This window comes from Sinocyclocheilus anshuiensis, unplaced genomic scaffold (genome assembly GCF_001515605.1).
Source record: "Sinocyclocheilus anshuiensis isolate Anshui unplaced genomic scaffold, SAMN03320099.WGS_v1.1 scaffold450, whole genome shotgun sequence".
Taxonomy (NCBI): Eukaryota; Metazoa; Chordata; class Actinopteri; order Cypriniformes; family Cyprinidae; genus Sinocyclocheilus; species Sinocyclocheilus anshuiensis.
Genome location: NW_015546056.1, coordinates 860,016 through 872,731, shown reverse-complemented (window position 1 = coordinate 872,731; position 12,716 = coordinate 860,016). Strand labels below are relative to the sequence as shown.

Genomic DNA, 12,716 nt, shown 5'->3' with positions numbered 1-12,716 from the left:
AACTGAAGGGATGTAACACTTAGAGATGAGAAATAAGAGCATTTTATTGGACAAATTTATATATAAGTACATAATGACATCTTCAAAAACGTTAAAAAAAAATTTAATGTGTATATCTTGTTGGTTTGTAAGGCCTATAAACCTTCACACTTCAAAGCTTTTTAAGCATTTTTCAACACTTTCGAACAAGACATTCAAAGTTGATCTTAAATTTTGCCTTTTCTACTTTAAAACGACAGTTATAAGCACAGAACTGTAATATTGCATCCTGTTTGCTACCTCAATTCAAATTTAGCCTAATTTAAATTAACGAATTTAAAAGCATTCTCATTTCAGTTCAGAACAGCACACTGTTTGTTTGGTCAACTTTCAGAGGAGAACTGGACTAGATCTCAAAATTTTCTCCAATTTTGATTTCATGGGGGTCTTTATCTGATGGAATAATGTTCTTACTATTAACATCTGTTTGTCAGGACTTATTAAGCTTTTATCAGGTAACAAGCTGAGCCTTGTTGGCAACAGCACAGAATATGAAAGAGGTAGGAGCAGCTGTTTTTCCAATCTCCCATTCACAAAACAAAGAGAGGAGAAATAAAAATATCTCTTCTGTCTGAAAATCTCCCTGCTGTCTTTGGCTACACCTGTGTGATGTTTATTCTCAGGTTTTCCTCAAGCATCAGCACATGTCTCTGTTACATTGTCATTTGATCTCTTAAACAGTGAATAAACCTATATTTATCTTGAACAAGAAGACAATAAAGCCGGTCTTTAAGCAGGATGATTTATGATGAGTACAGGAAACCTTGAAGTGTTTGAGACAAAGACTCAGACAGGTTCCCTCATGTGAACTCCTTCATTGTTGCCACAAAATGAAGAACAATGTGGGCAGAGGACAATAGAGGCGCTACGCTAGAGTAGAAAAATGAAGACAGGGAACAAAGTGAGCTTACAGTGGACCAACACCTCCACGTCTTCAAACAGCAATAAAGATTAGGAGAAATTAATCACTTGCTCAGCAATGGATCCTCTGCAGTGAATGGGTGCCGTCTGAAAATCTCCCTGCTGTCTTTGGCTACACCTGTGTGATGTTTATTCTCAGGTTTTCCTCAAGCATCAGCACATGTCTCTGTTACATTGTCATTTGATCTCTTAAACAGTGAATAAACCTATATTTATCTTGAACAAGAAGACAATAAAGCCGGTCTTTAAGCAGGATGATTTATGATGAGTACAGGAAACCTTGAAGTGTTTGAGACAAAGACTCAGACAGGTTCCCTCATGTGAACTCCTTCATTGTTGCCACAAAATGAAGAACAATGTGGGCAGAGGACAATAGAGGCGCTACGCTAGAGTAGAAAAATGAAGACAGGGAACAAAGTGAGCTTACAGTGGACCAACACCTCCACATCTTCAAACAGCAATAAAGATTAGGAGAAATTAATCACTTGCTTAGCAATGGATCCTCTGCAGTGAATGGGTGCCGTCAGAATGAGAGTCCAAACAACTGATAAAAACATCACAATAATCCACAAGTAATCCATTTTTAACTTGAAACCGCAATTTCTGGCCCCCCAAAAAAAAGATGGCGTTTTGATCTCTGCATATTTTGTGCAGATTTTTTACTGGAGAAAACACTTATGGATAAAGGACTCGTATTTTAGCTGGAAACAATGGTTTGAAGTTAAAAAAATTGTAATAATGGATTTGTTTCTTACAAACACACAGCTTTTCACTTCACAAGAAATTCATTGATGGACTGGAGTGGTGTGGATTACTTGTGGATTATTGTGATGTTTTTATCAGCTGTTTGGACTCTCATTCAGACGGCACCCATTCACTGCAGAGGATCCATTGGTGAGACAGTGATGTATGCTAAATTTCTCCAAATCTGTTCCCATGAACAAACAAACTCGTGTACATTTTGAACAGCCTAGGGGTGAGTAAACTTTCAGAAAATTCCCATCTTTGAGTGAACTCTTCTTTTAGGAATAATGAATGTTACATTACAGGTCATAATGACAGATGTCAGTGAGAGAAGTGTAAAATAATGTGGCACACTTAAAAGTCTAAACAGACGGAGAGCTGCAATGGAGGAAATGGGTTAATAGGTCATTTCCATATGTTTACAGGCACTGTCCATGCATGATAACCTTCCTGATAACCCGGATGTATCCCCACTACTCCAACTTAACACACCCTGCACATGTATGTCCACCATTTTTCAACCGATACATGTTATTATGAAAGAATTTATAGTCGAAAGTCTCCTCTTACACTCCATTGTTTGGTTATTACCCCTCCTGCATATTTAAGTCAATCATTTGCTAAGGTGAAGTTCTTTGTGTTACACCAAAATATATAAATCATGTGGTGTTCGGTCAGTGAATATTGAATTTTCAGTACTGAGTTATTGAAATATTAAGTTATTGAATTAAGTTTTATTTATAGAACATCTTATCTGTCTTTGTTTGGTTATAGGACAATATCATTACAATAAATCTTCAAAAATGGTTCTCTCACCAAAAACTTTCTTGATTTGTATTCTTAATAAACATGATTTTTCAGATTTTTTTCAAAAACACTTCACAACAAGGTTTCATTTGTTAACATGATCAAACAATGAACTATACCGCATTTATTAATCTAAGATAATCTCAGAAATAAATGTTTAAAATCAAAAGTTGAACAAATATATTTTTGTTAACAAACAACAAAGATTAATAAGTATAAAAATAGACTGCTCAGTTCATGTTAGCTAATGCATTAAGTAATGCTACACAATTAGACCTTATTGTAAAGTGATTTATGTTAATATACACTATAGGGAAATGTAAATTGATTAAAAGCCACAGGCCTAAGGTAATTTATTTTATGTCTTTTACATTTTACAATGACCTGAATGAATGAAAACCTTCCCAAACACATTCTTTTCAATTACTGGATGTGGGGCTATTGGATTTCAAGCATAATTTGAGCAGATCTGGCCTCAGGCTCCTGTGGCATCTGCAGCGGTTCATTCTTCAAGATGGAAGAAAGGAAGGAAGGCCGAAGAATCGCTGAGCAGACGCGTGACGCAGAGCACACACCCTCCAAAGGAAAGATAAGACTGCTCTGGGACAGTGCGCAGGAGGGAGTCCTGTCCTTTGACGAAAAGCTGTTTTGTAAATGGATCTGCTCTTATCAAGCGTGAAGAATTTCAGAGCCACCTTTGTTTCACTACTGTTGGCTTATGCTCAGAATCCACTGAGTGTGCCCTCGAAATCAAATTAAAGGCCATAATGCATGAGCTGACATGTTTTTCAGCAAAGCTCAATTATAGTCATTGATCACGCATTACTAAGACAGGAGATGTTTTTTAAATTATTTAACCTAATGAATAAAGTTTATGTTTATTATCCAAATCCGCACTTTAGTACACATGGTAAAGCACAGTCTTCAAATTATGCCTGAATAAAACTAAAAGCATGAAGCCAACACAGATGAGAAGTGTAGACAATTAATTAAAGTGTAAAACAATTCAAGAATAGGAAGTATGTTTATAAACGTCTTTCTGGTACATACAACCAATGGAGCACACATAATCTGGGTTCACTAGCCAATAGCAGAGCCAGGCTCACCTAATTTGAACTCGACTAGTAATGTGAACCAAATAATGACAGAAAAGCAACTCTCTGCTGACACCTTGTGGTTCATTCTGATCATAGCATTCAGACATAGCAAATATATTTTACTTGTTAATATCCACTAAACTGTAAATATGTCGATTTGTCTGACTAGTTGTACTACTTGTTTTTTTTTATTTTATTTTGTATATGTATTTTTGTGTCTTATTTTTGCATTTATATATGTATGCACTGGAAGCTTCATTAAAAAAAAAAAAAATAATAATAATAACAATAATAATAAAAATAAATCCAAACTCTTAATTATGATTTTGTGACCACACGTCACGTCAGCACTATGTCGAAATACATAGTTTAAGGGAGGAATAATCATTTATTATAATTTTACTTGAGGAAGGTGTTTAGGCACGTTATGAAGCGGAGTACCACCTCTTTGCTCTAATTAATGATACTTTGTCATGCTCTCGTTATATACATTTGTACGTTATAATAAAATTGATGAGAGAAACGCGAGACCTGGCATAGCGTGATCCAGCTTAACTAGTTCATCGAGCTCTTAGTTATCCGGTTACCCCATAGATTGAAAATGCTAATTATCTTTAGGGTGTTAAGACTCAAGAGCCCTACATAAATTCTGTGTGTGTGTGTGTGTGTGTGTGTACGTGTACATGGCGGAAAGATCAAACAATCCTCTGATCCTCTTACACACCCCACTTTGTTGCATTGAATGAACTGTACTTTCGCGGGAAATATCAACTAGGCAGTTTGCATACGCACCGTGGTATAAGGGGTGGATGTTAATACGCCTCAAACTTTTCGACTTGTTTACAAAGTTGTTTGCGAGAAGAAGCCTTCGTTGTTTTGTTTTTTTTAATAGTTCTTTCACGGTCTTAATCAATATGTTTATATATTACCGCAATAAAGCGAATCATTAAACGAGCACATTTAAGACATGCGCCCCTTAAAATGTTCGCTGTAATGGTTTAGTCCACAGTGGCGCGAAACGCCTCGCGCTCTACAGCAAAGTTTCACGTTACAAGCGCGAGGTTGCGTGACTGGACCTCGGCTTTTAGGAGAGTGGTTGTATAATTTTATACTTATTTTTTTGCAAATAAATAGTCTCAGTTTGGGTGCATTTATGCTGTTTGCATTCCGTTCTGCTATTACAAAACGCTTGCGTGTTTGTTGTGTAAGGCTTTGTTGTGTGTTAGCTAATAGGGTCTTTAGTTAAACATATTTGCATTACGTATTAAGCTACACTGCAGACGTTTGATAAGGTTTGAGAGACGTGCACAAAAGCGTTTAATTCTACTGACGGTTTACCCAGAACGCAGCACAAATGAGTGGGTAAGTGCATTTATTGTGCATTAGGCGCGAGGTGTTGGCAGAGCCATATGCTTTTATTAACTTCATGTTCACATGTTGCAGCATTGTCAAAGAAGAGACCCGCAGTGTTTCTCCTCACTGCCCCAAACCCAACGAATCTGAAGAACCAGAAGGTACTGCTATGGAGGAGACCGCTATTGGTAGGTCAAAAGTATTCACAGTGCATGATGGCAGACCTGCCTGTGCAAGTCCATGCAGCTTTCAGTTTAATTTCAGTAATCTCCTGCATATTACAGAAAAAAGCCAGCATGGAGAGATTGTCATTACAAAAGAGATGGAGGTGGAGGAGAAGCATTTAGTGGAGGAGGGAGAGAAGAAAGAAAGAGAAATGATGGAAGAGGTACTGCTTTCTCACACACATGAAAAACCATAAGGCAAAACTTCGTTGTCTTTATGTATGCAATCATTGTAAAGTGAAATTGTATCCTTAGCCAGTAATAACGATGGAAAAGCTTTAGAAATGCTTTGTTAAAATGTGGGACCCTTGAGTCTCCTCGTTGCCCTGTTCTGCAAAATCTTTATATTTTTATAAATTAAATGTAATTTATTATGGAGTATGGGGTTCACTTTATTAATACTGAATGCTGTTTTAACAGGCCAGACAGTCGTGGGAGAAAGAGTCCCAAGAAATGCGTTTCAGACGACTTCAGCACCTTTTGGAGAAAAGCAACATTTACTCAAAGTTTCTGCTCACAAAGATGGAACAGCAGCAGCAAGATGTGAGTATTGTGTTTGAAAGACAGGAAAGAGCTGTCACACTAGGAGGTTTACCATTCCCGGATGTAAATCTTTCTTGAATGTTTTCATCTGATATGAATTGTAACCTGGTGAAGTGGCACGGAAGCAGATGTTTGTGGGCAGAGGGTTGTGAAGGAGCCAATCAAATCGAATGTTTCTGTCAAGTTCTTTTTGTCAGTTATTAGTGATAGACAGTTGCAGCATGCTTCTCAATATCAGCTGCATTATTAACATTAGAAAATATATACATGTAGAAATGTGTTTTTTTAATTACAGGAAAAAATAAAAAAAGAGAGACTGGAAAAGAAAGCTGCTAGTCAGAAGCAAAAGGTAAGTTTGGGTTCATGCTTTATCACATTTTTCTTCATGTAGAAAAATATGGATAAAAGAGTTGTAATTCTCAAATTTTATGATGTATTATTTTCCACAGGGAAATGATAAAAAGACTGTAAAAGGTAGGATTCACAGATTGCATTTCAGTACAGAGTATTAATTATGATGCTGTTATTAGGGATGCACGATATATCGGCCACCATATCGGTATCGGCCGATAAATGCTCATTTTTTTCTGTTATCGGTATCGGCCCGATAAGAAAATTTGGCCGATATCTTAAAGCCGATAAATAATGCATTATTTCCTTCAGAGACACTTCAGATGCGCGCTGTTCGTTTGCAGCCTTTTGTGCAATTGTACGTTGTAATATTGTGTTTATTTGATTTTTATCTGATTTATCTCATATACAATGCGTTTGGTTAAGTTAAAAGAGCGCTTCAGTTTACCGGTGATCATCTTTAGCTCAGCGCACGCAGCTCAAACAGCAGTGCACAACATTAATAACTATGATTGGGAATGTCGTGTATATAACATTGTAATGAGAACATTATTATAATAAAACGTTGTGAATTCTTTGGGTTTAGTTGCTGTGTTTCAGCGCGTTGTTATGGGAAGAGCGCATCCACAACAGGATCACACATTCTGACTATAGCACGCAATAACTGCGTCATTTTGTACATATATAAGTTGTAATATTATGTTTATGTTGTATTAATATTAATCTCAGGATGCATTTCCTTGAGTTAAATAAGCTGCCAGAAAAACGCTTCAGTTTACCGTGTTCATTCAGCTCTTCAGCTTCAGCACGCGCAGCTCAAACGGCTGCTATTTAAAACAGTGGTATTAATTTGTTACTTTTTCAAAATCATTGATACATTATTAATAATAACAACCACTTGTATTTTTCTCTTATTATTTTCATCAACAATATGGTTTAGTAATTAAAATCATTTAATTATTGTCCGTGCAGAGACTATTCCGTTTTATTGATCTATGGCGCATTAATTTTGATTCTTTACACATGTAATGATGTCCAGTGACTTGTTTGCATTATTTATGCATTATTTTATTTATTTGTAAGACTTTTTTATGACTAAATTTGGTAATGGGAGAGTAAAATTATTTTTAAAACGTACACCGTTCAAACTAGGCTGCTTATGTTGAAGTGTTTGGGATGTGGCTTTTAATGATGAGACCTTTTTTGTAATCAGGCTCTCAAAAAGTATATAAAAATTTGGATATAGATTTATCGGCCAACATATCGGTTATCGGCTTTCAAAAATAAAGAATTATCGGTTATCGGTATCGGCCAAAATTTTCATATCGGTGCATCCCTAGCTGTTATATTAAACTAAGAAAGTAAGATGTCTGATGTGCAATCAATAATACTGATCTTTTTTTTTTTTTGTGAAGTTGAAAGAAAGAAGCGTGAAAGGGAAGAAGATTACAAAATCGCAGATGTTATGACCAAAGAGGTGAGCCTTCAGTTTATTTTATTTTTTTCCAAAGACACCATTAATGTCTGTTATGTTACTGATGTGTATTTTTCTCTCTTTTAGGAAATTCTGTCAAAAGCCAAAAAACCTAAATTGGGAGAGGTAAAGTTTTTTTGCTTTGTTAATTGTGCTTTCAGACATTGTGAAATCAGTATTACCTGTATTGACACTGTTGTAAAATGCAGATAAAACACACCTGTGAGCTCACGTTCTGTGTTAATGCCAAGTTGCTACACTTCTTGGCAGCCATATACAACCTACACTAGGGATACCAAATCTAAAGGGATAGTTCACCCAAAAATGAAAATCCTGTCACTAATTACTCACCCTCATGTCGTTCCAAACCCGTAAGACCTTTGTTCATCTTCGGAACACAAATTAAGATATTTTTGATGAAATCCGAGAGCTCTCTGACCCTCCATAGACAGCAGCGCAACTGACACATTCAAGACCCAGAAACGTAAGGATATCGTTAAAATGGTCCATGGGACATCAGTGGTTCAGCTGTAATTTTATGAAGCTACGAGAACTTTTTGTGCACAAAGAAAACAAAAATAATGACTTGAGTCAGGGTCAGAAAGCTTTCGGATTTCATCAAAAATATCTTAATTTGTGTTCCGAAGATGAACGAAGGTCTTATGGGTTTGGAACGACATGAGGGTGAGTAATTAATGACAGAATTTTCATTTTTGGGTGAACTATATCCCTTTAGAAAACATTGTTATATTACAGGTTATTGTTGTAACATGTAACTATTGAACATTCAAGTCTTAATACTTGATTTGATCTCTTTTCTGAAGGAGGTTCATTCATCAGTAAAACTGGAAGCTGAGGATATAGAGAAGATGAGCGACACCAACTCTGATATTAAAGGGCGACTGTCTGAGACTTTGCGGGAAAATAGTAAGCAGATGCTGGATCCAGAGAGAACCGTGAATGGCCAACCTGTGCCTGCACAGCAGCCCAAACTCTTCACTGGGGGTGTGATGAGGTGGTACCAGGTGGAAGGCATAGAGTGGCTCAGGGTGAGTGAGATCTGAATAAACACATGACCAGCAGAGGGCAGTATATTTATTCTCTATTGTCTGGAATTAGAGCTGGATTCTATTTTCTTAATAATGTGTGCATGCTCTGAACTGCCTAAAAAGGGATAAAGCAAATCTGCCTTATGCTCTAATACATGCGAGTTGCAAAGCAAGGATGTTGTGTGAATATATTATGTTTGTATAATAGCTAATGAATGGGTGTGTCTGCTTTGCAGATGCTGTGGGAGAATGGTATCAATGGTATCCTGGCTGATGAGATGGGTCTTGGGAAAACCATACAGTGCATCGCCCATATTGCGATGATGGTTGAGAAGAAGGTCCTTGGGCCCTTCCTAGTTGTGGCTCCTTTGTCCACTCTTCCAAACTGGATCTCAGAATTCAAGCGCTTCACCCCAGAGGTATGAAACGATAACTGTTGTTCATCTTTATCGAAATGAATGTTTTAAGTCAGTTTCCTACAGTTTGAGAGGTTTCTGTTAATTGACTGTTTTTTTCTTGCTCTCGGTGTTTAAGGTGTCTGTCCTGCTGTATCATGGTTCACAAAAAGAGAGGATGGATCTGGTGAAGCAGATCCGTCAGACGCAGGGGCCTCTCAGAATGTGCCCTGTTGTTGTTACATCCTTTGAAATAGCCATGAGAGACAGGAAGCTTCTACAGGTAAACAGATCTGGTGTTGTATTGTTTTACTTTCATCCTGGTCTTGTGCACAGTTCAGCAGGAAAAGAGTATTTGTATGTTCACTCTTTCATCAAAGTATTGCATGGTGCCCATTCTGCCACTGAAGCAAATATTGTGCAAAAGTGGGGAATTGATCGCGTCAAATTGAAGCCCGATAAGCACAAAGCAAGTTTTGAAGTGCATGAATGGAGTGTTGTCATGTTTGTCTCCTCAGCGTTTCCACTGGAACTATATGATTGTGGATGAGGGCCACAGGATTAAAAACTTGAACTGTCGGCTGGTGCAAGAACTAAAGATGCTGATGACTGACAACAAACTGCTGCTGACAGGAACCCCCCTGCAGAATAACTTGTCTGAGCTGTGGTCTCTCCTCAACTTCCTCCTCCCAGATGTGTTTGATGACCTGAAGAGGTAAGAAGGCACATGCAAAGGGAGTTCACGATACTGATTTTGTCTTAAAAACAGGATTTTCTTGACTCAAAAATCAAAAGTTGATGTTTTTTTTTCTCCCCTCAGTTTTGAGTCATGGTTTGACATTAGCACCATCACTTCAGATGCAGAAAACATTGTGGCTAATGAGCGCGAACAGAATATCCTTCACATGCTTCATCAGGTATCTTCACGACATTACAACACCGTTTTGTATACATTGTCCAAAATGTAAATTTTAAGTGGTCTTTGGCTAGATATAGGCGTATTATAAGCATTTGTTCTGTTCTTTGCTTTTGGTTTTAATGGCATTTAAACTTGTTTTCAGATCCTCACACCCTTTCTTCTGAGAAGACTGAAGTCAGACGTCACACTGGAGGTTCCACCTAAGAAAGAGATTGTAGTGTACGCACCCCTAACCAACAAACAGGAGGCCTTTTACCTGGCGATTGTTAACAAGACCATAGCAAAGCTCCTGGGTCAGGAGAAGGTGAGTGGCCTATTTGCACCAACACAAATGTTTTGAATAAAATTTCTGTTCAGACCAATGCATGGAAAATGGCAGATGGGCTGAATGAAAATGTAAATGCACTTTATGACAGTATGTTGCACTAATGGAAAAGAAAAACAGAAGTTACTGTTATACGCAAAGCGCTGGGCAACTTTACTTTTCTGACACCTGCTTGTCATGGAGAAGGATGTCCAACAGCATTTAGTGTTTACTGCAGTTCAGATTTTTGTATCTGCTCTGGTGTTCATCAAACAGCACCAAATACAAGATGCGTTAACCAAAAGAACAGATTCATTCTGTTCATTCTAATCAATGCTGAATATTTGTCTTGGCGTGAACAGGATATTAAAGTTATAGCAGGAGGAGTGTGGTTGAAGTATTTATTCATTATTAATAACATCTTTTTTTGACACTTCCTTAAGGATGATTTAGCACCTGTGCCGCTAACATCCAGTGGCCGACCAAAGCGCAGGACCAGGAAGGTGGTGGACTATTCTGAGTCAAACACTGACTCTGTGAAAGATCTTGAGAAGTACCTAGAGAAGGTTCAGAAAGACATGGAAAGTCAGGCAAGGTCTGTCTCTCTTGTTGTATTTACCAGTTTAACCTCTGCTTTAAACTCAGCTGTGAGCTTTTTTATGTGACATGGTTACTCTCTCCTTAGCTCCAGCCCAGTGGTGGATGTTTTCATGCCAGTTAATGCTCAAGTCAACTTGAAACTGCAAAACATACTTATGCTGCTGAAGAGGTGCTGCAACCATGCTTACTTGATAGAGTATCCTCTAGACCCCGCCACTGGAGAATTTAAGGTACTTCACACTTAATTGTGCATGAGTTGGAATGATCTGATTTGGTATGAAGGTACTGGCAACCGAGCGTGGTGAAGAATCATCTCAATGTTACAGATTGATGAGCAGTTAGTGGAAACATCAGGGAAGTTTCTTATCCTGGACCGAATGCTTCCTGAACTGAAGAAAAGAGGGCACAAGGTAAAGTTCACAATCTCTCATGCATACATTTTAATGATTAACAGCTCTATCAGTGAGTCAAACTCCACTGTGGTTATAAGCCAATTTTGCTCACATGTAATTGCCTGCATAATATCTGTATGTATGGTTATATTTAGGGCTGAACAATACACTGAAATAATTTTAATGTTTTTGACAGAAGTCTCTTATGCTCACCAAGGATGCATTTATTTGATCAAAAATGCAGAAAACAGAAATGTTGTGATTCCTGTGATGCAAAGCTGAATTTTCAGCATCATTACTCCAGTCTTCAGTGTCACATGATCCTTCAAAAATCATTCTAATATGCCGAGTTGCTGCTCAAGAAACATTACTTATTACAAACATCTGCTTAATATTTTGGTGTGGAAATATTGATACTTTTTTTAGGATTGACAATTTAATTCATCTTTCTGAAAAAAGGAATCTTAATTTCATCCATAATAATAATTAATATAATTAATAATTTATACATTTAGCAGACGCTTTTATTCAAAGCGACTTACATTGCATTCAGGCTATACATTTAATAATAATTGTTATAATTAAGATTATAAATGTTATTATTAATATTATATCTTAATTCTTTTTTTTTAAACAGGTGCTGATTTTCAGCCAGATGACCTCCATATTAGACATTCTGATGGATTATTGTTATCTCCGCTGTTATGAATACAGCCGACTGGATGGGTCAATGAGCTACACAGACCGAGATGAGAATGTGAGCAGCAGTTTGTTGGTTAATACAAATTGCCATCACTTTACACTTAGTACGAGTTCTTTTCATTTGACAATTGATTTTTTATATTTTTTCATGCAGATGAAGAAGTTTTCTTCTGATCCAGAGGTGTTCCTCTTCCTCCTGAGCACTCGAGCTGGTGGTCTTGGGATCAATCTCACAGCTGCCGACACAGTCATCATATTTGACAGTGACTGGGTATGATTTTAGCTGTGCAACCTTGTGACTTGTATAGAGCCCTGCACATGACATGCAGACAAAATATTTATTGTAGCCATGAAATTAAGAATTTGTTACATCATTTTAGTTAAATCATTAGAGATGTAACTATTAACCACGAGCCGGTTGAAAATAGATTCAAATATGTGACTATTCAAATCGGTTGAGATGCTAAACAAATCGCGATTCAGTTAGGGGTAGGAGTTTATATGAATGTATGTCTTCTTGACTCTGTATAATGCATATTAAAGTTCATAAGTGCAGCGCTGCTTTGTTTACAGCGGAAACCAAGGTAACGCTTTAAGCGCCACCTGCTGGCAGAGAGTGCATCTGCGTCTCATTCAGTTTGTCTGCTGTTTCTGTTTCATGCAGATATTTTTTGTTTCACAAAACTGAAGACAAATTCTGTTTTTGCTTCAAATTTCGAAATTATACAACCTAATTTAGATTAAAAACTGTTCATGTTGCATGTATGCAGCATCTTTGTTTGGATCATGATTAAAATGCTGT

At 37.2% G+C, this 12,716-nt stretch overlaps 1 protein-coding gene across 1 annotated transcript in view; it reads left to right on the top strand.

Moving 5' to 3' along the window:
* Positions 1–4,669: 4,669 nt before the first annotated feature.
* The window catches only part of LOC107699304 (lymphocyte-specific helicase-like), a 10,476-nt gene continuing 2,429 nt past the window's right edge, over positions 4,670–12,716 (top strand). The window contains exons 1-19 of the mRNA XM_016500516.1: positions 4,670–4,970; positions 5,052–5,149; positions 5,246–5,349; positions 5,606–5,728; positions 6,024–6,077; positions 6,178–6,202; positions 7,495–7,556; positions 7,641–7,679; positions 8,378–8,602; positions 8,839–9,021; positions 9,137–9,280; positions 9,516–9,712; positions 9,818–9,914; positions 10,059–10,220; positions 10,664–10,815; positions 10,906–11,050; positions 11,147–11,230; positions 11,850–11,969; positions 12,069–12,185. Of these exons, the coding sequence (XP_016356002.1) occupies positions 4,963–4,970; positions 5,052–5,149; positions 5,246–5,349; positions 5,606–5,728; positions 6,024–6,077; positions 6,178–6,202; positions 7,495–7,556; positions 7,641–7,679; positions 8,378–8,602; positions 8,839–9,021; positions 9,137–9,280; positions 9,516–9,712; positions 9,818–9,914; positions 10,059–10,220; positions 10,664–10,815; positions 10,906–11,050; positions 11,147–11,230; positions 11,850–11,969; positions 12,069–12,185 (2,139 nt within the window). The 5' untranslated portion in view covers positions 4,670–4,962. The remainder of the gene's footprint in view (positions 4,971–5,051; positions 5,150–5,245; positions 5,350–5,605; positions 5,729–6,023; positions 6,078–6,177; positions 6,203–7,494; positions 7,557–7,640; positions 7,680–8,377; positions 8,603–8,838; positions 9,022–9,136; positions 9,281–9,515; positions 9,713–9,817; positions 9,915–10,058; positions 10,221–10,663; positions 10,816–10,905; positions 11,051–11,146; positions 11,231–11,849; positions 11,970–12,068; positions 12,186–12,716) is intronic.